The sequence below is a fragment of the Branchiostoma lanceolatum genome, chromosome 8 (assembly GCF_035083965.1).
Source record: "Branchiostoma lanceolatum isolate klBraLanc5 chromosome 8, klBraLanc5.hap2, whole genome shotgun sequence".
NCBI lineage: Eukaryota > Metazoa > Chordata > Leptocardii > Amphioxiformes > Branchiostomatidae > Branchiostoma > Branchiostoma lanceolatum.
This window is the reverse complement of record NC_089729.1, coordinates 22,225,701-22,253,292: the sequence shown is the minus strand read 5'-3', so window position 1 is coordinate 22,253,292 and position 27,592 is coordinate 22,225,701. Positions and strand designations below refer to the sequence as shown.

Below are 27,592 nucleotides of genomic sequence, written 5' to 3'. Positions count from 1 at the left end.
AGTGCTCGGCTGGTATTCGGGATTGAGTCAGTAGTAAAATTAGAACCTTAACCACGCCAGAAACACTACTGACTTACTCCCAACTAGTTTCCAACCTACCCATAACTCACCCCAAGGCCGTAGACAAAACTCTGCTAACTCATTTTCGACCAAGTGACTACTATCGGAACGTGGGCGAATCACCCCCGACATTCACACGACCAAAAACAAAGAACACTAAAAGCAGTATCAAAGCTAGCCATGATCCGAATTCGATCTGTCGGTGATGTTAACAACATAATAGAATGGATTATTTTAATTAAAACCGAAAATGACCCCTCTTTTGAAAGTCGCTGAATATGTCCATTTAAATTCGTGAGAGGGTCTGCAATCGGTCGGGGTTTAGTCAGGAGAGATTCAGCAGTCTCCGGCTAGAGGTCGGGATGGTTGGGAGTAAGCTAGAAAGCATTCGGGGCCCATTCGGGAGTAATTCGTGTACTGGTTAGCAGATGATCGGTGCATCTTCGGCGCATGTTCGGCACCAAAGATAGGCGTGGCCCAAAAACTGGTCAGAATGCTCCCGAACTACCGCCGACCTGAGTCGGCTAGCGTTCGGGAGCCATGTTCGGCTATGTGTAACCTAGGCTTGACCCTCCTACCTTGACGCGGTGCGAGAGCCCGAATGTACCAATCTCCTAGTCCTGGGGTAGGTGTAACGTCCCTACTCTGTAACCTCGAATGAGGGGGTGGAGATCGGGTAGTCGCTAAAGGGAGGGTTCCCCGTCCGACCTAGACAGGCTCTGCTAGCCGTAGGAACCGGACTAGAAGAGAAGTACCAAACTTCCAAGTAGTGAAGAAAATGACTGAGGATAGAGTAGTATGGAGAGAGTTCGCCAGGAGGCTTACAACTTACAGGCCATTGGCCTAAAGGCGTCAGGGTGAGAAGGTGAGAAGTATTAATACAGTCACTTTGCATACCCCATATGCCATACCTTGGTAGCTAAGACATACGCAACGTTACACATCATGTGCGTGAGAAAGAAGAGATACGAGAAATGATACGAGAAATGAGAGAAATATCACTTCCTTCATCTGTCAAGTGGGCAGTGTCATGCTCGCTGACATATCTGTACAACATTTGGGTAACCGGGAAAAATAGACACGTGGATGGCCGTCTGGCACGTGTGCGACACGCGCAATACACACGACTATACGTTTCAAGTTTCTTTGGGGGGGGGGGTGTAGGTAGGTATGTTTGTATGTATTTGCAGGCATGGGCGCTGAGGTTGGATGGATGGAAGGGAGGAATGAATGAATGGGGCAGAACGAGTGATGAGGGTTGTGTAACAGTGTAACTTTGCAGTTTAATTGTTAAACCATGTCTCGGAAAAGGGGGTTCTGTTTAAAGAAATGTTAACGATGTAGATCTTTCTGGGATATGTCGGTGGCCCTGAAAAGGGCCGGTGTTGATGTTGCTCTTGCTCCGATCAAGCCTATGCGCGCTCCCCTCTGATGCGGCGGGCGAGTTGGATGTCCTTGGGCATGATGGTAACGCGCTTGGCGTGGATAGCGCACAGGTTGGTGTCCTCGAACAGACCGACCAGGTAGGCCTCGCTTGCTTCCTGCAGAGCCATGACCGCCGAGCTCTGGAAGCGTAGGTCCGTCTTGAAGTCTTGGGCGATTTCTCGCACCAGGCGCTGGAAGGGCAGCTTGCGGATGAGCAGTTCCGTCGACTTCTGGTAGCGGCGGATCTCCCTCAGGGCGACGGTGCCGGGCCTGTAGCGGTGAGGTTTCTTGACGCCACCGGTAGCCGGTGCGCTCTTGCGAGCGGCCTTGGTTGCCAACTGCTTCCTGGGGGCTTTGCCACCGGTGGACTTACGGGCGGTCTGCTTGGTACGTGCCATGTCGGATGGAGTTTGTCTACGCTGAAGTGCAGGACAATAAGACTAGTCGGCAGACTGTGGAGAGTGAATTTATAACAACCGCTAATTAGATGCCCCGAGGTTTTCAATTGGCCGGTGCCCTGCCGTCTGATTGGTTGTCTTGTCCGAATCAGGCCTCGTGATTGGTCAGTTTTCATGTCTCCAGGATCCGATATTCAGCGGCAAGCTCGGCACTTTTGGGGGTCACGGAGGAAATGTTGCAAGGATAATCTTGAGCGCTACAATAGAATGGCTATGGGCTACAAGTGTATATTTGTACGCACTCTGCTGCGGATAGACGGATAGTAGTGACAAGACATCATCTTTGTACTGAATAAAGTTGTCGATTGATTAATTGATTTGCGGCGAGAAATTAACATTAGTCTGTTCACCTGGGCGTGTGCTTCTGTACGTATGTTCGTTCACCCATCCCTCCCTTCCCTTCCCTTCCAACATGCATATGCGTGTGTTGTTATACATGTGCTCTACGCGTCTTTGTGTCACGGTGCGTGTGTGTCTGTCTGTCTGTCTGTCTGTCTGTCTGTCTGTGTGTGTGGGGGGGATGCTTTCATTCTATTTCATGTATTACTTTAATGATTGACATAGTACTTCTGTAAGGATGTGGGTGGCCCTGAAAAGGGCCGGGGTTTGCAGAAACTTCGACGGTCAGGTCATCACTTCTTCTTGGGCTTGGACGCTTTCTTGGCAGGCGCCGCCTTCTTTGGAGTCTTCTTTACCGGAGTCTTTCTTGTGGGTTTCTTGGCAGCGGGTTTCTTGGCCGGAGATTTCTTGGTCTTCTTGGTAGTCGGTTTCTTTGTCTTCTTGGGGGTGGTAGCCTTAGTAGCCTTCTTAGCCTTTGGCTTTTTTGGCTTGGTGGTCTTGGGTTTTGCGGCCTTCTTAGCCACAGGTTTCTTGACCGGCTTCTTGACGGCTTTCTTTGCAGCCTTCTCGGCGGCTTTCTTGGCTGCCACGTTGATCTTGAAGGATCCCGACGCCCCAGTTCCTTTGACCTGGATGAGGGTACCCTTCTCCACCAAGGATTTCAGGGCGCGCTTGACGAAGTGCGCTTTCTTCTCCACGTCGAACTTGTAGTTACCGGCAATGTACTTCTTGATGGCCGACAGAGAAGAACCGGTACGGTCCTTGAGCGCTTCCACGGCCGACGTAACCATAACAGTGGTGGGCGGGTGAGCAGCAGGGCCCTTGGGTGCCGTAGGCTTCCTGGACTTCTTGGGGGACGATGCTGGAGCGGACATGCTGGCTTGCCTTGTCTGCGTTAGACGTGCAAATGAAACCTCCGTCTTGTCAAGCTGGCGTGAAGTAACAATGGTACGGACCTAGACGGAAACGTCGCAGCTTGTCTGTGTCCTGTTGTCCGTCGCGGCGAAACTTGTATTTATTTCTTTTCAAACTTTATGGTGGGATTGGCATGAGAAATGATGTCGGATCGGTTCCTGTACAAAAGAAGATTCAAATCTAAGCAATTTGATGGAAGCGGCTGATCACTAGCCTCCAGATCTTGAGATATTCGTCCTATTTCCACTAAGTGAGCTGCGATGTTTCCGACTATAAGTCCGTGCCGTTGTTACTTCAGACCAGCTTGACAAGACGTCAGAATCTTACTGCTAGTCGAAAAGAAACTTCCACAACACACATGGAGTATTGAACTACGATACAAACACACACACTATCAAATAAATCAAGATCCCTCCGCCGCACCCAACAACACCTCACTTTGATGTCTACTTCCACGCCAAAACGCACACTAAGAAAAACAGCAAAGCCGACGGCATCAACCAATTTACAAGGAAAATATGTTATACGCTTCACATGCATTCAGCAGAAACGACAAACACCAGGCTGCCCAAAAATAAACACGTCAACCAAAAAAAGACCACTCACACACAAAGAAATAAAGAAAGAACTACAATCGTTTCTTGAGGTTGGAATGATCATTGTATGTCATGTTCATCGTTCGACTCAGGTGTGTACGTGTGTAGGGCCGTGCTTGTTGTGAAAAAATACAGCTCTTTCTTGGACATTTGGGTGGCCCTGAAAAGGGCCGGGGTTGCTTGCGATGATAAGTCAGCCGGGTCCTTTAGCCACCAAAGCCGTACAGGGTGCGGCCTTGACGTTTGAGAGCGTAGACGACATCCATGGCGGTGACCGTCTTACGCTTTGCGTGCTCGGTGTATGTGACCGCGTCGCGGATCACATTCTCCAGGAAGACCTTGAGAACGCCCCGGGTCTCCTCGTAGATGAGGCCGGAGATGCGTTTGACGCCGCCTCGGCGAGCCAGACGACGGATGGCGGGCTTGGTGATGCCCTGGATGTTGTCGCGAAGCACCTTACGGTGACGCTTGGCGCCTCCCTTTCCGAGACCCTTGCCTCCCTTGCCGCGCCCAGACATGATGCTAGTAGATGCGATGTTCTTCTCGACTAGGATTAGAACGAAGCAGTGAATGGGTCGCCTCCTGCCGGCACCGATTTAATAGCCGCCCTGCGGACCTACGAGAACTCTAGTCGACGACCGGTCGACCACAACTAGCCAATGGGAAGACGCCATCCGCCAACCCATAGGAGCCACACAAGACGATTCCACGACGAGGCTTTCCCACCGGCAATACCGCTATTGTCGGAGATATGAAAGATTAGCAAAACGAAGGAAAGAAAGCAAAGCAAACTAGAGAACGCCCCCTGGCGATAGCGAAGATGACAAGAAGCACAGGGCAAGCGAGACACGAAAACGTCTACGCCACACACACGCTCCATTAGCGCTCATAAGTTTGACTACACATGTCAGACATTGTCTGTCTAACAATATGTTGAAGGCATTCGACTGGAAAATAACGCCAATCGACGCAAAGACCATTTCATTGTTCTAAAGAACGTCCCGTCAACGTCACAGGCGGCGACATTTGTTCCAGAAGGCAACGTCTGTTGGGTCTGTTCTGTTTGATGATAAGAACGTTGTGGAGGCTTTTATTACGTCAGAAGACACTTTATTTCTTGTATTGTGTTGCGTTTTGTATTTTTGTTGGCTTTGTTGTGCGTTGCAGCCCTGTCCTGTTAGGGCGCGTCGTTGGGTTCTATGCGCCTGCCATCGCAGGTTAGTGGCGTGTGCCTGCCTTGGGTGATTTGTTTGACTGCAAAGTGTGATTGCTACAGCTCTTTTGTGGGGATGTGGGTGGCCTTGAAAAAGGCCGGGGTTAATATATCTCTGGCACTGGCGGTAGATCTACTTGGAGCTGGTGTACTTGGTGACGGCCTTGGTGCCCTCGCTGACGGCGTGCTTGGCCAGCTCGCCCGGCAGCAGGAGTCGCACGGCGGTCTGGATCTCGCGGCTGCTGATGGTGGAGCGCTTGTTGTAGTTAGCGAGCCGAGAGGCCTCTGCGGCGATCCGTTCAAAAATGTCGTTGACGAAGGAATTCATGATTCCCATGGCCTTGCTGGAGACGCCGGTGTCGGGGTGCACCTGTTTCAGCACCTTGTAGATGTAGACGCCGAAGGTCTCCCTTCTCTTTCTCCTTCTTCCGCGCTTCTTGTCTCCGGCGGGCCTGGCTTTGCCAGCTCCGTGGTAAAGGAGGCAAGGCACGCGCTAAGGCAAAGAGTCGTTCTTCCCGAGCGGGTCTCCAGTTCCCCGTTGGCCGCGTACATCGCTTCTTGCGGAAGGGAAACTACGCCCAGCGCGTGGGTGCCGGCGCTCCGGTGTATCTGGCGGCGGTGCTCGAGTACTTGACGGCTGAGATCCTGGAACTGGCTGGTAACGCTGCCCGTGACAACAAGAAGACCAGAATCATCCCCCGTCACCTTCAACTGGCCGTCCGCAACGACGAGGAGTTGAACAAGCTGATGTCGGGCGTCACCATTGCCCAGGGCGGTGTTCTCCCAAACATCCACGCTGTGCTTCTGCCCAAGAAGACCGGCAAGGCTCAGTAGATTCCAGACGTATACCTAAACCCCGGCCCTTTTCAGGGCCACCCACATCCTTTCAAAGGAACTGTATCATCTTCACACTTGTTTTATACATACGAAATGAAAAATACTTTAATACATTTGTATCTCATACACACACCGCATCTGCTTAGACCAGACAAAGACTAGACAAAGTTTACATTTTTAGTATTAATTCAGTCACTTTGCATACCCCATATGCCATACCTTGATAGCTAAGACATACGCAACGTTACACATCATGTGCGTGAGAAAGAAGAGATACGAGAAATGATACGAGAAATGAGCGAAATACCACTCCCTTCATCTGTCTGGACGGAGCAGTGTCATGCTCGCTGACATATCTGTACAACATTTGGGTAACCGGGAAAAATAGACACGTGGATGGCCGTCTGGCACGTGTGCGACACGCGCAATACACACGACTATACGTTTCAAGTTTCTTTGGGGGGGGTGTAGGTAGGTATGTTTGTATGTATTTGCAGGCATGGGCGCTGAGGTGGATGGATGGAAGGAAGGAATGAATGGGGCAGAACGAGTGATGAGGGTTGTGTAACAGTGTAACTTTGCAGTTTAATTGTTAAACCATGTCTCGGAAAAGGGGGTTCTGTTTAAAGAGATGTGAACGATGTAGATCTTTCTGGGATATGTCGGTGGCCCTGAAAAGGGCCGGTGTTGATGTTGCTCTTGCTCCGATCAAGCCTATGCGCGCTCCCCTCTGATGCGGCGGGCGAGTTGGATGTCCTTGGGCATGATGGTAACGCGCTTGGCGTGGATAGCGCACAGGTTGGTGTCCTCGAACAGACCGACCAGGTAGGCCTCGCTTGCTTCCTGCAGAGCCATGACCGCCGAGCTCTGGAAGCGCAGGTCCGTCTTGAAGTCTTGGGCGATTTCTCGCACCAGGCGCTGGAAGGGCAGCTTGCGGATGAGCAGTTCCGTCGACTTCTGGTAGCGGCGGATCTCCCTCAGGGCGACGGTGCCGGGCCTGTAGCGGTGAGGTTTCTTGACGCCACCGGTAGCCGGTGCGCTCTTGCGAGCGGCCTTGGTTGCCAACTGCTTCCTGGGGGCCTTGCCACCGGTGGACTTACGGGCGGTCTGCTTGGTACGTGCCATGTCGGACGGAGTTTGTCTACGCTGAAGTGCAGGACGATAAGACTAGTCGGCAGACTGTGGAGAGTGAATTTATAACAGCCGCTAATTAGATGCCCCAAGGTTTTCAATTGGCCGGTGCCCTGCCGTCTGATTGGTTGTCTTGTCCGAATCAGGCCTCGTGATTGGTCAGTTTTCATGTCTCCAGGATCCGATATTCAGCGGCAAGCTCGGCACTTTTGGGGGTCACGGAGGAAATGTTGCAAGGATAATCTTGAGCGCTACAATAGAATGGCTATGGGCTACAAGTGTATATTTGTACGCACTCTGCTGCGGATAGACGGATAGTGGTGACAAGACATCATCTTTGTACTGAATAAAGTTGTCGATTGATTAATTGATTTCCGGCGAGAAATTAACATTAGTCTGTTCACCTGGGCGTGTGCTTCTGTACGTATGTCCGTTCACCCATCCCTCCCTTCCCTTCCAACATGCATATGCGTGTGTTGTTATACATGTGCTCTACGCGTCTTTGTGTCACGGTGCGTGTGTGTCTGTCTGTCTGTCTGTCTGTCTGTCTGTCTGTGTGTGTGGGGGGGATGCTTTCATTCTATTTCATGTATTACTTTAATGATTGACATAGTACTTCTGTAAGGATGTGGGTGGCCCTGAAAAGGGCCGGGGTTTGCAGAAACTTCGACGGTCAGGTCATCACTTCTTCTTGGGCTTGGACGCTTTCTTGGCAGGCGCCGCCTTCTTTGGAGTCTTCTTTACCGGAGTCTTTCTTGTGGGTTTCTTGGCAGCGGGTTTCTTGGCCGGAGATTTCTTGGTCTTCTTGGTAGTCGGTTTCTTTGTCTTCTTGGGGGTGGTAGCCTTAGTAGCCTTCTTAGCCTTTGGCTTTTTTGGCTTGGTGGTCTTGGGTTTTGCGGCCTTCTTAGCCACAGGTTTCTTGACCGGCTTCTTGACGGCTTTCTTTGCAGCCTTCTCGGCGGCTTTCTTGGCTGCCACGTTGATCTTGAAGGATCCCGACGCCCCAGTTCCTTTGACCTGGATGAGGGTACCCTTCTCCACCAAGGATTTCAGGGCGCGCTTGACGAAGTGCGCTTTCTTCTCCACGTCGAACTTGTAGTTACCGGCAATGTACTTCTTGATGGCCGACAGAGAAGAACCGGTACGGTCCTTGAGCGCTTCCACGGCCGACGTAACCATAACAGTGGTGGGCGGGTGAGCAGCAGGGCCCTTGGGTGCCGTAGGCTTCCTGGACTTCTTGGGGGACGATGCTGGAGCGGACATGCTGGCTTGCCTTGTCTGCGTTAGACGTGCAAATGAAACCTCCGTCTTGTCAAGCTGGCGTGAAGTAACAATGGTACGGACCTAGACGGAAACGTCGCAGCTTGTCTGTGTCCTGTTGTCCGTCGCGGCGAAACTTGTATTTATTTCTTTTCAAACTTTATGGTGGGATTGGCATGAGAAATGATGTCGGATCGGTTCCTGTACAAAAGAAGATTCAAATCTAAGCAATTTGATGGAAGCGGCTGATCACTAGCCTCCAGATCTTGAGATATTCGTCCTATTTCCACTAAGTGAGCTGCGATGTTTCCGACTATAAGTCCGTGCCGTTGTTACTTCAGACCAGCTTGACAAGACGTCAGAATCTTACTGCTAGTCGAAAAGAAACTTCCACAACACACATGGAGTATTGAACTACGATACAAACACACACACTATCAAATAAATCAAGATCCCTCCGCCGCACCCAACAACACCTCACTTTGATGTCTACTTCCACGCCAAAACGCACACTAAGAAAAACAGCAAAGCCGACGGCATCAACCAATTTACAAGGAAAATATGTTATACGCTTCACATGCATTCAGCAGAAACGACAAACACCAGGCTGCCCAAAAATAAACACGTCAACCAAAAAAAGACCACTCACACACAAAGAAATAAAGAAAGAACTACAATCGTTTCTTGAGGTTGGAATGAGCGTAGACGACATCCATGGCGGTGACCGTCTTACGCTTGGCGTGCTCGGTGTATGTGACCGCGTCGCGGATCACATTCTCCAGGAAGACCTTGAGAACGCCCCGGGTCTCCTCGTAGATGAGGCCGGAGATGCGTTTGACGCCGCCTCGGCGAGCCAGACGACGGATGGCGGGCTTGGTGATGCCCTGGATGTTGTCGCGAAGCACCTTACGGTGACGCTTGGCGCCTCCCTTTCCGAGACCCTTGCCTCCCTTGCCGCGCCCAGACATGATGCTAGTAGATGCGATGTTCTTCTCGACTAGGATTAGAACGAAGCAGTGAATGGGTCGCCTCCTGCCGGCACCGATTTAATAGCCGCCCTGCGGACCTACGAGAACTCTAGTCGACGACCGGTCGACCACAACTAGCCAATGGGAAGACGCCATCCGCCAACCCATAGGAGCCACACAAGACGATTCCACGACGAGGCTTTCCCACCGGCAATACCGCTATTGTCGGAGATATGAAAGATTAGCAAAACGAAGGAAAGAAAGCAAAGCAAACTAGAGAACGCCCCCTGGCGATAGCGAAGATGACAAGAAGCACAGGGCAAGCGAGACACGAAAACGTCTACGCCACACACACGCTCCATTAGCGCTCATAAGTTTGACTACACATGTCAGACATTGTCTGTCTAACAATATGTTGAAGGCATTCGACTGGAAAATAACGCCAATCGACGCAAAGACCATTTCATTGTTCTAAAGAACGTCCCGTCAACGTCACAGGCGGCGACATTTGTTCCAGAAGGCAACGTCTGTTGGGTCTGTTCTGTTTGATGATAAGAACGTTGTGGAGGTTTTTATTACGTCAGAAGACACTTTATTTCTTGTATTGTGTTGCGTTTTGTATTTTTGTTGGCTTTGTTGTGCGTTGCAGCCCTGTCCTGTTAGGGCGCGTCGTTGGGTTCTATGCGCCTGCCATCGCAGGTTAGTGGCGTGTGCCTGCCTTGGGTGATTTGTTTGACTGCAAAGTGTGATTGCTACAGCTCTTTTGTGGGGATGTGGGTGGCCTTGAAAAAGGCCGGGGTTAATATATCTCTGGCACTGGCGGTAGATCTACTTGGAGCTGGTGTACTTGGTGACGGCCTTGGTGCCCTCGCTGACGGCGTGCTTGGCCAGCTCGCCCGGCAGCAGGAGTCGCACGGCGGTCTGGATCTCGCGGCTGCTGATGGTGGAGCGCTTGTTGTAGTTAGCGAGCCGAGAGGCCTCTGCGGCGATCCGTTCAAAAATGTCGTTGACGAAGGAATTCATGATTCCCATGGCCTTGCTGGAGACGCCGGTGTCGGGGTGCACCTGTTTCAGCACCTTGTAGATGTAGACGCCGAAGGTCTCCCTTCTCTTTCTCCTTCTTCCGCGCTTCTTGTCTCCGGCGGGCCTGGCTTTGCCAGCTTTTTTGGCGGCTTTTCCACTTGGTGGCATGGTGAGGCTCTTGGCGTATTAGACAGCAAAGAATGGGTGCACCCGCGCCGCCTCGGCTCTTTATGGGGAAAATAATGCAAATTTTCTGGATTGTCTAGTCCAAGGTGCGGACGTTGCAGAACATTTCACAGTAATCTCTGTCTATTGGCTCGCTGTCGGAAGTTGTCGATCCAGCGGCGAAGTATAAATTGGCTGATGAACAAGCTGATGTCGGGCGTCACCATTGCCCAGGGCGGTGTTCTCCCAAACATCCACGCTGTGCTTCTGCCCAAGAAGACCGGCAAGGCTCAGTAGATTCCAGACGTATACCTAAACCCCGGCCCTTTTCAGGGCCACCCACATCCTTTCAAAGGAACTGTATCATCTTCACACTTGTTTTATACATACGAAATGAAAAATACTTTAATACATTTGTATCTCATACACACACCGCATCTGCTTAGACCAGACAAAGACTAGACAAAGTTTACATTTTTAGTATTAATTCAGTCACTTTGCATACCCCATATGCCATACCTTGATAGCTAAGACATACGCAACGTTACACATCATGTGCGTGAGAAAGAAGAGATACGAGAAATGATACGAGAAATGAGCGAAATACCACTCCCTTCATCTGTCTGGACGGAGCAGTGTCATGCTCGCTGACATATCTGTACAACATTTGGGTAACCGGGAAAAATAGACACGTGGATGGCCGTCTGGCACGTGTGCGACACGCGCAATACACACGACTATACGTTTCAAGTTTCTTTGGGGGGGGTGTAGGTAGGTATGTTTGTATGTATTTGCAGGCATGGGCGCTGAGGTGGATGGATGGAAGGAAGGAATGAATGGGGCAGAACGAGTGATGAGGGTTGTGTAACAGTGTAACTTTGCAGTTTAATTGTTAAACCATGTCTCGGAAAAGGGGGTTCTGTTTAAAGAGATGTGAACGATGTAGATCTTTCTGGGATATGTCGGTGGCCCTGAAAAGGGCCGGTGTTGATGTTGCTCTTGCTCCGATCAAGCCTATGCGCGCTCCCCTCTGATGCGGCGGGCGAGTTGGATGTCCTTGGGCATGATGGTAACGCGCTTGGCGTGGATAGCGCACAGGTTGGTGTCCTCGAACAGACCGACCAGGTAGGCCTCGCTTGCTTCCTGCAGAGCCATGACCGCCGAGCTCTGGAAGCGCAGGTCCGTCTTGAAGTCTTGGGCGATTTCTCGCACCAGGCGCTGGAAGGGCAGCTTGCGGATGAGCAGTTCCGTCGACTTCTGGTAGCGGCGGATCTCCCTCAGGGCGACGGTGCCGGGCCTGTAGCGGTGAGGTTTCTTGACGCCACCGGTAGCCGGTGCGCTCTTGCGAGCGGCCTTGGTTGCCAACTGCTTCCTGGGGGCCTTGCCACCGGTGGACTTACGGGCGGTCTGCTTGGTACGTGCCATGTCGGACGGAGTTTGTCTACGCTGAAGTGCAGGACGATAAGACTAGTCGGCAGACTGTGGAGAGTGAATTTATAACAGCCGCTAATTAGATGCCCCAAGGTTTTCAATTGGCCGGTGCCCTGCCGTCTGATTGGTTGTCTTGTCCGAATCAGGCCTCGTGATTGGTCAGTTTTCATGTCTCCAGGATCCGATATTCAGCGGCAAGCTCGGCACTTTTGGGGGTCACGGAGGAAATGTTGCAAGGATAATCTTGAGCGCTACAATAGAATGGCTATGGGCTACAAGTGTATATTTGTACGCACTCTGCTGCGGATAGACGGATAGTGGTGACAAGACATCATCTTTGTACTGAATAAAGTTGTCGATTGATTAATTGATTTCCGGCGAGAAATTAACATTAGTCTGTTCACCTGGGCGTGTGCTTCTGTACGTATGTCCGTTCACCCATCCCTCCCTTCCCTTCCAACATGCATATGCGTGTGTTGTTATACATGTGCTCTACGCGTCTTTGTGTCACGGTGCGTGTGTGTCTGTCTGTCTGTCTGTCTGTCTGTCTGTCTGTGTGTGTGGGGGGGATGCTTTCATTCTATTTCATGTATTACTTTAATGATTGACATAGTACTTCTGTAAGGATGTGGGTGGCCCTGAAAAGGGCCGGGGTTTGCAGAAACTTCGACGGTCAGGTCATCACTTCTTCTTGGGCTTGGACGCTTTCTTGGCAGGCGCCGCCTTCTTTGGAGTCTTCTTTACCGGAGTCTTTCTTGTGGGTTTCTTGGCAGCGGGTTTCTTGGCCGGAGATTTCTTGGTCTTCTTGGTAGTCGGTTTCTTTGTCTTCTTGGGGGTGGTAGCCTTAGTAGCCTTCTTAGCCTTTGGCTTTTTTGGCTTGGTGGTCTTGGGTTTTGCGGCCTTCTTAGCCACAGGTTTCTTGACCGGCTTCTTGACGGCTTTCTTTGCAGCCTTCTCGGCGGCTTTCTTGGCTGCCACGTTGATCTTGAAGGATCCCGACGCCCCAGTTCCTTTGACCTGGATGAGGGTACCCTTCTCCACCAAGGATTTCAGGGCGCGCTTGACGAAGTGCGCTTTCTTCTCCACGTCGAACTTGTAGTTACCGGCAATGTACTTCTTGATGGCCGACAGAGAAGAACCGGTACGGTCCTTGAGCGCTTCCACGGCCGACGTAACCATAACAGTGGTGGGCGGGTGAGCAGCAGGGCCCTTGGGTGCCGTAGGCTTCCTGGACTTCTTGGGGGACGATGCTGGAGCGGACATGCTGGCTTGCCTTGTCTGCGTTAGACGTGCAAATGAAACCTCCGTCTTGTCAAGCTGGCGTGAAGTAACAATGGTACGGACCTAGACGGAAACGTCGCAGCTTGTCTGTGTCCTGTTGTCCGTCGCGGCGAAACTTGTATTTATTTCTTTTCAAACTTTATGGTGGGATTGGCATGAGAAATGATGTCGGATCGGTTCCTGTACAAAAGAAGATTCAAATCTAAGCAATTTGATGGAAGCGGCTGATCACTAGCCTCCAGATCTTGAGATATTCGTCCTATTTCCACTAAGTGAGCTGCGATGTTTCCGACTATAAGTCCGTGCCGTTGTTACTTCAGACCAGCTTGACAAGACGTCAGAATCTTACTGCTAGTCGAAAAGAAACTTCCACAACACACATGGAGTATTGAACTACGATACAAACACACACACTATCAAATAAATCAAGATCCCTCCGCCGCACCCAACAACACCTCACTTTGATGTCTACTTCCACGCCAAAACGCACACTAAGAAAAACAGCAAAGCCGACGGCATCAACCAATTTACAAGGAAAATATGTTATACGCTTCACATGCATTCAGCAGAAACGACAAACACCAGGCTGCCCAAAAATAAACACGTCAACCAAAAAAAGACCACTCACACACAAAGAAATAAAGAACTACAATCGTTTCTTGAGGTTGGAATGATCATTGTATGTCATGTTCATCGTTCGACTCAGGTGTGTACGTGTGTAGGGCCGTGCTTGTTGTGAAAAAATACAGCTCTTTCTTGGACATTTGGGTGGCCCTGAAAAGGGCCGGGGTTGCTTGCGATGATAAGTCAGCCGGGTCCTTTAGCCACCAAAGCCGTACAGGGTGCGGCCTTGACGTTTGAGAGCGTAGACGACATCCATGGCGGTGACCGTCTTACGCTTGGCGTGCTCGGTGTATGTGACCGCGTCGCGGATCACATTCTCCAGGAAGACCTTGAGAACGCCCCGGGTCTCCTCGTAGATGAGGCCGGAGATGCGTTTGACGCCGCCTCGGCGAGCCAGACGACGGATGGCGGGCTTGGTGATGCCCTGGATGTTGTCGCGAAGCACCTTACGGTGACGCTTGGCGCCTCCCTTTCCGAGACCCTTGCCTCCCTTGCCGCGCCCAGACATGATGCTAGTAGATGCGATGTTCTTCTCGACTAGGATTAGAACGAAGCAGTGAATGGGTCGCCTCCTGCCGGCACCGATTTAATAGCCGCCCTGCGGACCTACGAGAACTCTAGTCGACGACCGGTCGACCACAACTAGCCAATGGGAAGACGCCATCCGCCAACCCATAGGAGCCACACAAGACGATTCCACGACGAGGCTTTCCCACCGGCAATACCGCTATTGTCGGAGATATGAAAGATTAGCAAAACGAAGGAAAGAAAGCAAAGCAAACTAGAGAACGCCCCCTGGCGATAGCGAAGATGACAAGAAGCACAGGGCAAGCGAGACACGAAAACGTCTACGCCACACACACGCTCCATTAGCGCTCATAAGTTTGACTACACATGTCAGACATTGTCTGTCTAACAATATGTTGAAGGCATTCGACTGGAAAATAACGCCAATCGACGCAAAGACCATTTCATTGTTCTAAAGAACGTCCCGTCAACGTCACAGGCGGCGACATTTGTTCCAGAAGGCAACGTCTGTTGGGTCTGTTCTGTTTGATGATAAGAACGTTGTGGAGGCTTTTATTACGTCAGAAGACACTTTATTTCTTGTATTGTGTTGCGTTTTGTATTTTTGTTGGCTTTGTTGTGCGTTGCAGCCCTGTCCTGTTAGGGCGCGTCGTTGGGTTCTATGCGCCTGCCATCGCAGGTTAGTGGCGTGTGCCTGCCTTGGGTGATTTGTTTGACTGCAAAGTGTGATTGCTACAGCTCTTTTGTGGGGATGTGGGTGGCCTTGAAAAAGGCCGGGGCGTATTAGACAGCAAAGAATGGGTGCACCCGCGCCGCCTCGGCTCTTTATGGGGAAAATAATGCAAATTTTCTGGATTGTCTAGTCCAAGGTGCGGACGTTGCAGAACATTTCACAGTAATCTCTGTCTATTGGCTCGCTGTCGGAAGTTGTCGATCCAGCGGCGAAGTATAAATTGGCTGGGCAGGACGTTTCGTCTATTCATTCTTCCAGCCGTATAACGCCAATCAATCGACTACTACAAGATGTCTGGACGTGGTAAAGGAGGCAAGGCACGCGCTAAGGCAAAGAGTCGTTCTTCCCGAGCGGGTCTCCAGTTCCCCGTTGGCCGCGTACATCGCTTCTTGCGGAAGGGAAACTACGCCCAGCGCGTGGGTGCCGGCGCTCCGGTGTATCTGGCGGCGGTGCTCGAGTACTTGACGGCTGAGATCCTGGAACTGGCTGGTAACGCTGCCCGTGACAACAAGAAGACCAGAATCATCCCCCGTCACCTTCAACTGGCCGTCCGCAACGACGAGGAGTTGAACAAGCTGATGTCGGGCGTCACCATTGCCCAGGGCGGTGTTCTCCCAAACATCCACGCTGTGCTTCTGCCCAAGAAGACCGGCAAGGCTCAGTAGATTCCAGACGTATACCTAAACCCCGGCCCTTTTCAGGGCCACCCACATCCTTTCAAAGGAACTGTATCATCTTCACACTTGTTTTATACATACGAAATGAAAAATACTTTAATACATTTGTATCTCATACACACACCGCATCTGCTTAGACCAGACAAAGACTAGACAAAGTTTACATTTTTAGTATTAATTCAGTCACTTTGCATACCCCATATGCCATACCTTGATAGCTAAGACATACGCAACGTTACACATCATGTGCGTGAGAAAGAAGAGATACGAGAAATGATACGAGAAATGAGCGAAATACCACTCCCTTCATCTGTCTGGACGGAGCAGTGTCATGCTCGCTGACATATCTGTACAACATTTGGGTAACCGGGAAAAATAGACACGTGGATGGCCGTCTGGCACGTGTGCGACACGCGCAATACACACGACTATACGTTTCAAGTTTCTTTGGGGGGGGTGTAGGTAGGTATGTTTGTATGTATTTGCAGGCATGGGCGCTGAGGTGGATGGATGGAAGGAAGGAATGAATGGGGCAGAACGAGTGATGAGGGTTGTGTAACAGTGTAACTTTGCAGTTTAATTGTTAAACCATGTCTCGGAAAAGGGGGTTCTGTTTAAAGAGATGTGAACGATGTAGATCTTTCTGGGATATGTCGGTGGCCCTGAAAAGGGCCGGTGTTGATGTTGCTCTTGCTCCGATCAAGCCTATGCGCGCTCCCCTCTGATGCGGCGGGCGAGTTGGATGTCCTTGGGCATGATGGTAACGCGCTTGGCGTGGATAGCGCACAGGTTGGTGTCCTCGAACAGACCGACCAGGTAGGCCTCGCTTGCTTCCTGCAGAGCCATGACCGCCGAGCTCTGGAAGCGCAGGTCCGTCTTGAAGTCTTGGGCGATTTCTCGCACCAGGCGCTGGAAGGGCAGCTTGCGGATGAGCAGTTCCGTCGACTTCTGGTAGCGGCGGATCTCCCTCAGGGCGACGGTGCCGGGCCTGTAGCGGTGAGGTTTCTTGACGCCACCGGTAGCCGGTGCGCTCTTGCGAGCGGCCTTGGTTGCCAACTGCTTCCTGGGGGCCTTGCCACCGGTGGACTTACGGGCGGTCTGCTTGGTACGTGCCATGTCGGACGGAGTTTGTCTACGCTGAAGTGCAGGACGATAAGACTAGTCGGCAGACTGTGGAGAGTGAATTTATAACAGCCGCTAATTAGATGCCCCAAGGTTTTCAATTGGCCGGTGCCCTGCCGTCTGATTGGTTGTCTTGTCCGAATCAGGCCTCGTGATTGGTCAGTTTTCATGTCTCCAGGATCCGATATTCAGCGGCAAGCTCGGCACTTTTGGGGGTCACGGAGGAAATGTTGCAAGGATAATCTTGAGCGCTACAATAGAATGGCTATGGGCTACAAGTGTATATTTGTACGCACTCTGCTGCGGATAGACGGATAGTGGTGACAAGACATCATCTTTGTACTGAATAAAGTTGTCGATTGATTAATTGATTTCCGGCGAGAAATTAACATTAGTCTGTTCACCTGGGCGTGTGCTTCTGTACGTATGTCCGTTCACCCATCCCTCCCTTCCCTTCCAACATGCATATGCGTGTGTTGTTATACATGTGCTCTACGCGTCTTTGTGTCACGGTGCGTGTGTGTCTGTCTGTCTGTCTGTCTGTCTGTCTGTCTGTGTGTGTGGGGGGGATGCTTTCATTCTATTTCATGTATTACTTTAATGATTGACATAGTACTTCTGTAAGGATGTGGGTGGCCCTGAAAAGGGCCGGGGTTTGCAGAAACTTCGACGGTCAGGTCATCACTTCTTCTTGGGCTTGGACGCTTTCTTGGCAGGCGCCGCCTTCTTTGGAGTCTTCTTTACCGGAGTCTTTCTTGTGGGTTTCTTGGCAGCGGGTTTCTTGGCCGGAGATTTCTTGGTCTTCTTGGTAGTCGGTTTCTTTGTCTTCTTGGGGGTGGTAGCCTTAGTAGCCTTCTTAGCCTTTGGCTTTTTTGGCTTGGTGGTCTTGGGTTTTGCGGCCTTCTTAGCCACAGGTTTCTTGACCGGCTTCTTGACGGCTTTCTTTGCAGCCTTCTCGGCGGCTTTCTTGGCTGCCACGTTGATCTTGAAGGATCCCGACGCCCCAGTTCCTTTGACCTGGATGAGGGTACCCTTCTCCACCAAGGATTTCAGGGCGCGCTTGACGAAGTGCGCTTTCTTCTCCACGTCGAACTTGTAGTTACCGGCAATGTACTTCTTGATGGCCGACAGAGAAGAACCGGTACGGTCCTTGAGCGCTTCCACGGCCGACGTAACCATAACAGTGGTGGGCGGGTGAGCAGCAGGGCCCTTGGGTGCCGTAGGCTTCCTGGACTTCTTGGGGGACGATGCTGGAGCGGACATGCTGGCTTGCCTTGTCTGCGTTAGACGTGCAAATGAAACCTCCGTCTTGTCAAGCTGGCGTGAAGTAACAATGGTACGGACCTAGACGGAAACGTCGCAGCTTGTCTGTGTCCTGTTGTCCGTCGCGGCGAAACTTGTATTTATTTCTTTTCAAACTTTATGGTGGGATTGGCATGAGAAATGATGTCGGATCGGTTCCTGTACAAAAGAAGATTCAAATCTAAGCAATTTGATGGAAGCGGCTGATCACTAGCCTCCAGATCCTGAGATATTCGTCCTATTTCAACTAAGTGAGCTGCGATGTTTCCGACTATAAGTCCGTGCCGTTGTTACTTCAGACCAGCTTGACAAGACGTCAGAATCTTACTGCTAGTCGAAAAGAAACTTCCACAACACACATGGAGTATTGAACTACGATACAAACACACACACTATCAAATAAATCAAGATCCCTCCGCCGCACCCAACAACACCTCACTTTGATGTCTACTTCCACGCCAAAACGCACACTAAGAAAAACAGCAAAGCCGACGGCATCAACCAATTTACAAGGAAAATATGTTATACGCTTCACATGCATTCAGCAGAAACGACAAACACCAGGCTGCCCAAAAATAAACACGTCAACCAAAAAAAAACCACTCACACACAAAGAAATAAAGAAAGAACTACAATCGTTTCTTGAGGTTGGAATGATCATTGTATGTCATGTTCATCGTTCGACTCAGGTGTGTACGTGTGTAGGGCCGTGCTTGTTGTGAAAAAATACAGCTCTTTCTTGGACATTTGGGTGGCCCTGAAAAGGGCCGGGGTTGCTTGCGATGATAAGTCAGCCGGGTCCTTTAGCCACCAAAGCCGTACAGGGTGCGGCCTTGACGTTTGAGAGCGTAGACGACATCCATGGCGGTGACCGTCTTACGCTTGGCGTGCTCGGTGTATGTGACCGCGTCGCGGATCACATTCTCCAGGAAGACCTTGAGAACGCCCCGGGTCTCCTCGTAGATGAGGCCGGAGATGCGTTTGACGCCGCCTCGGCGAGCCAGACGACGGATGGCGGGCTTGGTGATGCCCTGGATGTTGTCGCGAAGCACCTTACGGTGACGCTTGGCGCCTCCCTTTCCGAGACCCTTGCCTCCCTTGCCGCGCCCAGACATGATGCTAGTAGATGCGATGTTCTTCTCGACTAGGATTAGAACGAAGCAGTGAATGGGTCGCCTCCTGCCGGCACCGATTTAATAGCCGCCCTGCGGACCTACGAGAACTCTAGTCGACGACCGGTCGACCACAACTAGCCAATGGGAAGACGCCATCCGCCAACCCATAGGAGCCACACAAGACGATTCCACGACGAGGCTTTCCCACCGGCAATACCGCTATTGTCGGAGATATGAAAGATTAGCAAAACGAAGGAAAGAAAGCAAAGCAAACTAGAGAACGCCCCCTGGCGATAGCGAAGATGACAAGAAGCACAGGGCAAGCGAGACACGAAAACGTCTACGCCACACACACGCTCCATTAGCGCTCATAAGTTTGACTACACATGTCAGACATTGTCTGTCTAACAATATGTTGAAGGCATTCGACTGGAAAATAACGCCAATCGACGCAAAGACCATTTCATTGTTCTAAAGAACGTCCCGTCAACGTCACAGGCGGCGACATTTGTTCCAGAAGGCAACGTCTGTTGGGTCTGTTCTGTTTGATGATAAGAACGTTGTGGAGGCTTTTATTACGTCAGAAGACACTTTATTTCTTGTATTGTGTTGCGTTTTGTATTTTTGTTGGCTTTGTTGTGCGTTGCAGCCCTGTCCTGTTAGGGCGCGTCGTTGGGTTCTATGCGCCTGCCATCGCAGGTTAGTGGCGTGTGCCTGCCTTGGGTGATTTGTTTGACTGCAAAGTGTGATTGCTACAGCTCTTTTGTGGGGATGTGGGTGGCCTTGAAAAAGGCCGGGGTTAATATATCTCTGGCACTGGCGGTAGATCTACTTGTCTCCGGCGGGCCTGGCTTTGCCAGCTTTTTTGGCGGCTTTTCCACTTGGTGGCATGGTGAGGCTCTTGGCGTATTAGACAGCAAAGAATGGGTGCACCCGCGCCGCCTCGGCTCTTTATGGGGAAAATAATGCAAATTTTCTGGATTGTCTAGTCCAAGGTGCGGACGTTGCAGAACATTTCACAGTAATCTCTGTCTATTGGCTCGCTGTCGGAAGTTGTCGATCCAGCGGCGAAGTATAAATTGGCTGGGCAGGACGTTTCGTCTATTCATTCTTCCAGCCGTATAACGCCAATCAATCGACTACTACAAGATGTCTGGACGTGGTAAAGGAGGCAAGGCACGCGCTAAGGCAAAGAGTCGTTCTTCCCGAGCGGGTCTCCAGTTCCCCGTTGGCCGCGTACATCGCTTCTTGCGGAAGGGAAACTACGCCCAGCGCGTGGGTGCCGGCGCTCCGGTGTATCTGGCGGCGGTGCTCGAGTACTTGACGGCTGAGATCCTGGAACTGGCTGGTAACGCTGCCCGTGACAACAAGAAGACCAGAATCATCCCCCGTCACCTTCAACTGGCCGTCCGCAACGACGAGGAGTTGAACAAGCTGATGTCGGGCGTCACCATTGCCCAGGGCGGTGTTCTCCCAAACATCCACGCTGTGCTTCTGCCCAAGAAGACCGGCAAGGCTCAGTAGATTCCAGACGTATACCTAAACCCCGGCCCTTTTCAGGGCCACCCACATCCTTTCAAAGGAACTGTATCATCTTCACACTTGTTTTATACATACGAAATGAAAAATACTTTAATACATTTGTATCTCATACACACACCGCATCTGCTTAGACCAGACAAAGACTAGACAAAGTTTACATTTTTAGTATTAATTCAGTCACTTTGCATACCCCATATGCCATACCTTGATAGCTAAGACATACGCAACGTTACACATCATGTGCGTGAGAAAGAAGAGATACGAGAAATGATACGAGAAATGAGCGAAATACCACTCCCTTCATCTGTCTGGACGGAGCAGTGTCATGCTCGCTGACATATCTGTACAACATTTGGGTAACCGGGAAAAATAGACACGTGGATGGCCGTCTGGCACGTGTGCGACACGCGCAATACACACGACTATACGTTTCAAGTTTCTTTGGGGGGGGTGTAGGTAGGTATGTTTGTATGTATTTGCAGGCATGGGCGCTGAGGTGGATGGATGGAAGGAAGGAATGAATGGGGCAGAACGAGTGATGAGGGTTGTGTAACAGTGTAACTTTGCAGTTTAATTGTTAAACCATGTCTCGGAAAAGGGGGTTCTGTTTAAAGAGATGTGAACGATGTAGATCTTTCTGGGATATGTCGGTGGCCCTGAAAAGGGCCGGTGTTGATGTTGCTCTTGCTCCGATCAAGCCTATGCGCGCTCCCCTCTGATGCGGCGGGCGAGTTGGATGTCCTTGGGCATGATGGTAACGCGCTTGGCGTGGATAGCGCACAGGTTGGTGTCCTCGAACAGACCGACCAGGTAGGCCTCGCTTGCTTCCTGCAGAGCCATGACCGCCGAGCTCTGGAAGCGCAGGTCCGTCTTGAAGTCTTGGGCGATTTCTCGCACCAGGCGCTGGAAGGGCAGCTTGCGGATGAGCAGTTCCGTCGACTTCTGGTAGCGGCGGATCTCCCTCAGGGCGACGGTGCCGGGCCTGTAGCGGTGAGGTTTCTTGACGCCACCGGTAGCCGGTGCGCTCTTGCGAGCGGCCTTGGTTGCCAACTGCTTCCTGGGGGCCTTGCCACCGGTGGACTTACGGGCGGTCTGCTTGGTACGTGCCATGTCGGACGGAGTTTGTCTACGCTGAAGTGCAGGACGATAAGACTAGTCGGCAGACTGTGGAGAGTGAATTTATAACAGCCGCTAATTAGATGCCCCAAGGTTTTCAATTGGCCGGTGCCCTGCCGTCTGATTGGTTGTCTTGTCCGAATCAGGCCTCGTGATTGGTCAGTTTTCATGTCTCCAGGATCCGATATTCAGCGGCAAGCTCGGCACTTTTGGGGGTCACGGAGGAAATGTTGCAAGGATAATCTTGAGCGCTACAATAGAATGGCTATGGGCTACAAGTGTATATTTGTACGCACTCTGCTGCGGATAGACGGATAGTGGTGACAAGACATCATCTTTGTACTGAATAAAGTTGTCGATTGATTAATTGATTTCCGGCGAGAAATTAACATTAGTCTGTTCACCTGGGCGTGTGCTTCTGTACGTATGTCCGTTCACCCATCCCTCCCTTCCCTTCCAACATGCATATGCGTGTGTTGTTATACATGTGCTCTACGCGTCTTTGTGTCACGGTGCGTGTGTGTCTGTCTGTCTGTCTGTCTGTCTGTCTGTCTGTGTGTGTGGGGGGGATGCTTTCATTCTATTTCATGTATTACTTTAATGATTGACATAGTACTTCTGTAAGGATGTGGGTGGCCCTGAAAAGGGCCGGGGTTTGCAGAAACTTCGACGGTCAGGTCATCACTTCTTCTTGGGCTTGGACGCTTTCTTGGCAGGCGCCGCCTTCTTTGGAGTCTTCTTTACCGGAGTCTTTCTTGTGGGTTTCTTGGCAGCGGGTTTCTTGGCCGGAGATTTCTTGGTCTTCTTGGTAGTCGGTTTCTTTGTCTTCTTGGGGGTGGTAGCCTTAGTAGCCTTCTTAGCCTTTGGCTTTTTTGGCTTGGTGGTCTTGGGTTTTGCGGCCTTCTTAGCCACAGGTTTCTTGACCGGCTTCTTGACGGCTTTCTTTGCAGCCTTCTCGGCGGCTTTCTTGGCTGCCACGTTGATCTTGAAGGATCCCGACGCCCCAGTTCCTTTGACCTGGATGAGGGTACCCTTCTCCACCAAGGATTTCAGGGCGCGCTTGACGAAGTGCGCTTTCTTCTCCACGTCGAACTTGTAGTTACCGGCAATGTACTTCTTGATGGCCGACAGAGAAGAACCGGTACGGTCCTTGAGCGCTTCCACGGCCGACGTAACCATAACAGTGGTGGGCGGGTGAGCAGCAGGGCCCTTGGGTGCCGTAGGCTTCCTGGACTTCTTGGGGGACGATGCTGGAGCGGACATGCTGGCTTGCCTTGTCTGCGTTAGACGTGCAAATGAAACCTCCGTCTTGTCAAGCTGGCGTGAAGTAACAATGGTACGGACCTAGACGGAAACGTCGCAGCTTGTCTGTGTCCTGTTGTCCGTCGCGGCGAAACTTGTATTTATTTCTTTTCAAACTTTATGGTGGGATTGGCATGAGAAATGATGTCGGATCGGTTCCTGTACAAAAGAAGATTCAAATCTAAGCAATTTGATGGAAGCGGCTGATCACTAGCCTCCAGATCTTGAGATATTCGTCCTATTTCCACTAAGTGAGCTGCGATGTTTCCGACTATAAGTCCGTGCCGTTGTTACTTCAGACCAGCTTGACAAGACGTCAGAATCTTACTGCTAGTCGAAAAGAAACTTCCACAACACACATGGAGTATTGAACTACGATACAAACACACACACTATCAAATAAATCAAGATCCCTCCGCCGCACCCAACAACACCTCACTTTGATGTCTACTTCCACGCCAAAACGCACACTAAGAAAAACAGCAAAGCCGACGGCATCAACCAATTTACAAGGAAAATATGTTATACGCTTCACATGCATTCAGCAGAAACGACAAACACCAGGCTGCCCAAAAATAAACACGTCAACCAAAAAAAGACCACTCACACACAAAGAAATAAAGAAAGAACTACAATCGTTTCTTGAGGTTGGAATGATCATTGTATGTCATGTTCATCGTTCGACTCAGGTGTGTACGTGTGTAGGGCCGTGCTTGTTGTGAAAAAATACAGCTCTTTCTTGGACATTTGGGTGGCCCTGAAAAGGGCCGGGGTTGCTTGCGATGATAAGTCAGCCGGGTCCTTTAGCCACCAAAGCCGTACAGGGTGCGGCCTTGACGTTTGAGAGCGTAGACGACATCCATGGCGGTGACCGTCTTACGCTTGGCGTGCTCGGTGTATGTGACTAGGATTAGAACGAAGCAGTGAATGGGTCGCCTCCTGCCGGCACCGATTTAATAGCCGCCCTGCGGACCTACGAGAACTCTAGTCGACGACCGGTCGACCACAACTAGCCAATGGGAAGACGCCATCCGCCAACCCATAGGAGCCACACAAGACGATTCCACGACGAGGCTTTCCCACCGGCAATACCGCTATTGTCGGAGATATGAAAGATTAGCAAAACGAAGGAAAGAAAGCAAAGCAAACTAGAGAACGCCCCCTGGCGATAGCGAAGATGACAAGAAGCACAGGGCAAGCGAGACACGAAAACGTCTACGCCACACACACGCTCCATTAGCGCTCATAAGTTTGACTACACATGTCAGACATTGTCTGTCTAACAATATGTTGAAGGCATTCGACTGGAAAATAACGCCAATCGACGCAAAGACCATTTCATTGTTCTAAAGAACGTCCCGTCAACGTCACAGGCGGCGACATTTGTTCCAGAAGGCAACGTCTGTTGGGTCTGTTCTGTTTGATGATAAGAACGTTGTGGAGGCTTTTATTACGTCAGAAGACACTTTATTTCTTGTATTGTGTTGCGTTTTGTATTTTTGTTGGCTTTGTTGTGCGTTGCAGCCCTGTCCTGTTAGGGCGCGTCGTTGGGTTCTATGCGCCTGCCATCGCAGGTTAGTGGCGTGTGCCTGCCTTGGGTGATTTGTTTGACTGCAAAGTGTGATTGCTACAGCTCTTTTGTGGGGATGTGGGTGGCCTTGAAAAAGGCCGGGGTTAATATATCTCTGGCACTGGCGGTAGATCTACTTGGAGCTGGTGTACTTGGTGACGGCCTTGGTGCCCTCGCTGACGGCGTGCTTGGCCAGCTCGCCCGGCAGCAGGAGTCGCACGGCGGTCTGGATCTCGCGGCTGCTGATGGTGGAGCGCTTGTTGTAGTTAGCGAGCCGAGAGGCCTCTGCGGCGATCCGTTCAAAAATGTCGTTGACGAAGGAATTCATGATTCCCATGGCCTTGCTGGAGACGCCGGTGTCGGGGTGCACCTGTTTCAGCACCTTGTAGATGTAGACGCCGAAGGTCTCCCTTCTCTTTCTCCTTCTTCCGCGCTTCTTGTCTCCGGCGGGCCTGGCTTTGCCAGCTTTTTTGGCGGCTTTTCCACTTGGTGGCATGGTGAGGCTCTTGGCGTATTAGACAGCAAAGAATGGGTGCACCCGCGCCGCCTCGGCTCTTTATGGGGAAAATAATGCAAATTTTCTGGATTGTCTAGTCCAAGGTGCGGACGTTGCAGAACATTTCACAGTAATCTCTGTCTATTGGCTCGCTGTCGGAAGTTGTCGATCCAGCGGCGAAGTATAAATTGGCTGGGCAGGACGTTTCGTCTATTCATTCTTCCAGCCGTATAACGCCAATCAATCGACTACTACAAGATGTCTGGACGTGGTAAAGGAGGCAAGGCACGCGCTAAGGCAAAGAGTCGTTCTTCCCGAGCGGGTCTCCAGTTCCCCGTTGGCCGCGTACATCGCTTCTTGCGGAAGGGAAACTACGCCCAGCGCGTGGGTGCCGGCGCTCCGGTGTATCTGGCGGCGGTGCTCGAGTACTTGACGGCTGAGATCCTGGAACTGGCTGGTAACGCTGCCCGTGACAACAAGAAGACCAGAATCATCCCCCGTCACCTTCAACTGGCCGTCCGCAACGACGAGGAGTTGAACAAGCTGATGTCGGGCGTCACCATTGCCCAGGGCGGTGTTCTCCCAAACATCCACGCTGTGCTTCTGCCCAAGAAGACCGGCAAGGCTCAGTAGATTCCAGACGTATACCTAAACCCCGGCCCTTTTCAGGGCCACCCACATCCTTTCAAAGGAACTGTATCATCTTCACACTTGTTTTATACATACGAAATGAAAAATACTTTAATACATTTGTATCTCATACACACACCGCATCTGCTTAGACCAGACAAAGACTAGACAAAGTTTACATTTTTAGTATTAATTCAGTCACTTTGCATACCCCATATGCCATACCTTGATAGCTAAGACATACGCAACGTTACACATCATGTGCGTGAGAAAGAAGAGATACGAGAAATGATACGAGAAATGAGCGAAATACCACTCCCTTCATCTGTCTGGACGGAGCAGTGTCATGCTCGCTGACATATCTGTACAACATTTGGGTAACCGGGAAAAATAGACACGTGGATGGCCGTCTGGCACGTGTGCGACACGCGCAATACACACGACTATACGTTTCAAGTTTCTTTGGGGGGGGTGTAGGTAGGTATGTTTGTATGTATTTGCAGGCATGGGCGCTGAGGTGGATGGATGGAAGGAAGGAATGAATGGGGCAGAACGAGTGATGAGGGTTGTGTAACAGTGTAACTTTGCAGTTTAATTGTTAAACCATGTCTCGGAAAAGGGGGTTCTGTTTAAAGAGATGTGAACGATGTAGATCTTTCTGGGATATGTCGGTGGCCCTGAAAAGGGCCGGTGTTGATGTTGCTCTTGCTCCGATCAAGCCTATGCGCGCTCCCCTCTGATGCGGCGGGCGAGTTGGATGTCCTTGGGCATGATGGTAACGCGCTTGGCGTGGATAGCGCACAGGTTGGTGTCCTCGAACAGACCGACCAGGTAGGCCTCGCTTGCTTCCTGCAGAGCCATGACCGCCGAGCTCTGGAAGCGCAGGTCCGTCTTGAAGTCTTGGGCGATTTCTCGCACCAGGCGCTGGAAGGGCAGCTTGCGGATGAGCAGTTCCGTCGACTTCTGGTAGCGGCGGATCTCCCTCAGGGCGACGGTGCCGGGCCTGTAGCGGTGAGGTTTCTTGACGCCACCGGTAGCCGGTGCGCTCTTGCGAGCGGCCTTGGTTGCCAACTGCTTCCTGGGGGCCTTGCCACCGGTGGACTTACGGGCGGTCTGCTTGGTACGTGCCATGTCGGACGGAGTTTGTCTACGCTGAAGTGCAGGACGATAAGACTAGTCGGCAGACTGTGGAGAGTGAATTTATAACAGCCGCTAATTAGATGCCCCAAGGTTTTCAATTGGCCGGTGCCCTGCCGTCTGATTGGTTGTCTTGTCCGAATCAGGCCTCGTGATTGGTCAGTTTTCATGTCTCCAGGATCCGATATTCAGCGGCAAGCTCGGCACTTTTGGGGGTCACGGAGGAAATGTTGCAAGGATAATCTTGAGCGCTACAATAGAATGGCTATGGGCTACAAGTGTATATTTGTACGCACTCTGCTGCGGATAGACGGATAGTGGTGACAAGACATCATCTTTGTACTGAATAAAGTTGTCGATTGATTAATTGATTTCCGGCGAGAAATTAACATTAGTCTGTTCACCTGGGCGTGTGCTTCTGTACGTATGTCCGTTCACCCATCCCTCCCTTCCCTTCCAACATGCATATGCGTGTGTTGTTATACATGTGCTCTACGCGTCTTTGTGTCACGGTGCGTGTGTGTCTGTCTGTCTGTCTGTCTGTCTGTCTGTCTGTGTGTGTGGGGGGGATGCTTTCATTCTATTTCATGTATTAC

The 27,592-nt window shown here is 51.1% G+C and overlaps 14 protein-coding genes across 14 annotated transcripts; 3 read left to right on the top strand and 11 right to left on the bottom strand.

Annotated features, from left to right (window-relative positions):
• Window positions 1–2,523: 2,523 nt before the first annotated feature.
• LOC136440611 (histone H1-like) lies at window positions 2,524–3,157 on the bottom strand. Its single transcript, XM_066436683.1, has one exon. It carries the CDS (start codon window positions 3,155–3,157, stop codon window positions 2,576–2,578), a length of 582 nt encoding a protein of 193 aa, XP_066292780.1. The 3' UTR covers window positions 2,524–2,575.
• Window positions 3,158–3,653: 496 nt separating this feature from the next.
• Window positions 3,654–4,974, bottom strand: LOC136440612 (histone H4). Its single transcript, XM_066436685.1, has one exon. The coding sequence runs from the start codon at window positions 4,309–4,311 to the stop codon at window positions 4,000–4,002; it is 312 nt and encodes a 103-aa protein (XP_066292782.1). The 5' UTR covers window positions 4,312–4,974; the 3' UTR covers window positions 3,654–3,999.
• A 111-nt stretch (window positions 4,975–5,085) lies between these two features.
• Window positions 5,086–5,558, bottom strand: LOC136439574 (late histone H2B.L3-like). Its single transcript, XM_066434993.1, has 2 exons — window positions 5,528–5,558; window positions 5,086–5,471 (listed from the first exon to the last, which is right to left on the bottom strand). Exons 1-2 carry the CDS (start codon window positions 5,556–5,558, stop codon window positions 5,140–5,142), a joined length of 363 nt encoding a protein of 120 aa, XP_066291090.1. The 3' UTR covers window positions 5,086–5,139.
• Window positions 5,559–7,603: 2,045 nt separating this feature from the next.
• LOC136440610 (histone H1-like) lies at window positions 7,604–8,927 on the bottom strand. The gene has a single exon (XM_066436682.1). The coding sequence runs from the start codon at window positions 8,235–8,237 to the stop codon at window positions 7,656–7,658; it is 582 nt and encodes a 193-aa protein (XP_066292779.1). The 5' UTR covers window positions 8,238–8,927; the 3' UTR covers window positions 7,604–7,655.
• Window positions 8,928–9,976: 1,049 nt separating this feature from the next.
• On the bottom strand, window positions 9,977–10,548 carry LOC136440599 (histone H2B-like). The gene has a single exon (XM_066436671.1). It carries the CDS (start codon window positions 10,391–10,393, stop codon window positions 10,031–10,033), a length of 363 nt encoding a protein of 120 aa, XP_066292768.1. The 5' UTR covers window positions 10,394–10,548; the 3' UTR covers window positions 9,977–10,030.
• Window positions 10,549–12,450: 1,902 nt separating this feature from the next.
• On the bottom strand, window positions 12,451–13,084 carry LOC136440576 (histone H1-like). The gene has a single exon (XM_066436647.1). The coding sequence runs from the start codon at window positions 13,082–13,084 to the stop codon at window positions 12,503–12,505; it is 582 nt and encodes a 193-aa protein (XP_066292744.1). The 3' UTR covers window positions 12,451–12,502.
• A 490-nt stretch (window positions 13,085–13,574) lies between these two features.
• On the bottom strand, window positions 13,575–15,023 carry LOC136440604 (histone H4). Its single transcript, XM_066436676.1, has one exon. The coding sequence runs from the start codon at window positions 14,232–14,234 to the stop codon at window positions 13,923–13,925; it is 312 nt and encodes a 103-aa protein (XP_066292773.1). The 5' UTR covers window positions 14,235–15,023; the 3' UTR covers window positions 13,575–13,922.
• A 14-nt stretch (window positions 15,024–15,037) lies between these two features.
• LOC136440591 (histone H2A-like) lies at window positions 15,038–17,161 on the top strand. Its single transcript, XM_066436663.1, has one exon. It carries the CDS (start codon window positions 15,278–15,280, stop codon window positions 15,650–15,652), a length of 375 nt encoding a protein of 124 aa, XP_066292760.1. The 5' UTR covers window positions 15,038–15,277; the 3' UTR covers window positions 15,653–17,161.
• Window positions 17,162–17,415: 254 nt separating this feature from the next.
• LOC136440578 (histone H1-like) lies at window positions 17,416–18,315 on the bottom strand. Its single transcript, XM_066436650.1, has one exon. It carries the CDS (start codon window positions 18,047–18,049, stop codon window positions 17,468–17,470), a length of 582 nt encoding a protein of 193 aa, XP_066292747.1. The 5' UTR covers window positions 18,050–18,315; the 3' UTR covers window positions 17,416–17,467.
• Window positions 18,316–18,545: 230 nt separating this feature from the next.
• Window positions 18,546–20,029, bottom strand: LOC136440605 (histone H4). Its single transcript, XM_066436678.1, has one exon. The coding sequence runs from the start codon at window positions 19,201–19,203 to the stop codon at window positions 18,892–18,894; it is 312 nt and encodes a 103-aa protein (XP_066292775.1). The 5' UTR covers window positions 19,204–20,029; the 3' UTR covers window positions 18,546–18,891.
• An 11-nt stretch (window positions 20,030–20,040) lies between these two features.
• LOC136440587 (histone H2A-like) lies at window positions 20,041–22,236 on the top strand. The gene has a single exon (XM_066436658.1). The coding sequence runs from the start codon at window positions 20,353–20,355 to the stop codon at window positions 20,725–20,727; it is 375 nt and encodes a 124-aa protein (XP_066292755.1). The 5' UTR covers window positions 20,041–20,352; the 3' UTR covers window positions 20,728–22,236.
• A 254-nt stretch (window positions 22,237–22,490) lies between these two features.
• LOC136440568 (histone H1-like) lies at window positions 22,491–24,062 on the bottom strand. The gene has a single exon (XM_066436640.1). The coding sequence runs from the start codon at window positions 23,122–23,124 to the stop codon at window positions 22,543–22,545; it is 582 nt and encodes a 193-aa protein (XP_066292737.1). The 5' UTR covers window positions 23,125–24,062; the 3' UTR covers window positions 22,491–22,542.
• A 750-nt stretch (window positions 24,063–24,812) lies between these two features.
• Window positions 24,813–25,229, bottom strand: LOC136440596 (histone H2B-like). Its single transcript, XM_066436667.1, has one exon. The coding sequence runs from the start codon at window positions 25,227–25,229 to the stop codon at window positions 24,867–24,869; it is 363 nt and encodes a 120-aa protein (XP_066292764.1). The 3' UTR covers window positions 24,813–24,866.
• A 258-nt stretch (window positions 25,230–25,487) lies between these two features.
• LOC136440583 (histone H2A-like) lies at window positions 25,488–27,371 on the top strand. The gene has a single exon (XM_066436655.1). The coding sequence runs from the start codon at window positions 25,488–25,490 to the stop codon at window positions 25,860–25,862; it is 375 nt and encodes a 124-aa protein (XP_066292752.1). The 3' UTR covers window positions 25,863–27,371.
• The last annotated feature ends 221 nt before the right edge of the window (window positions 27,372–27,592 follow it).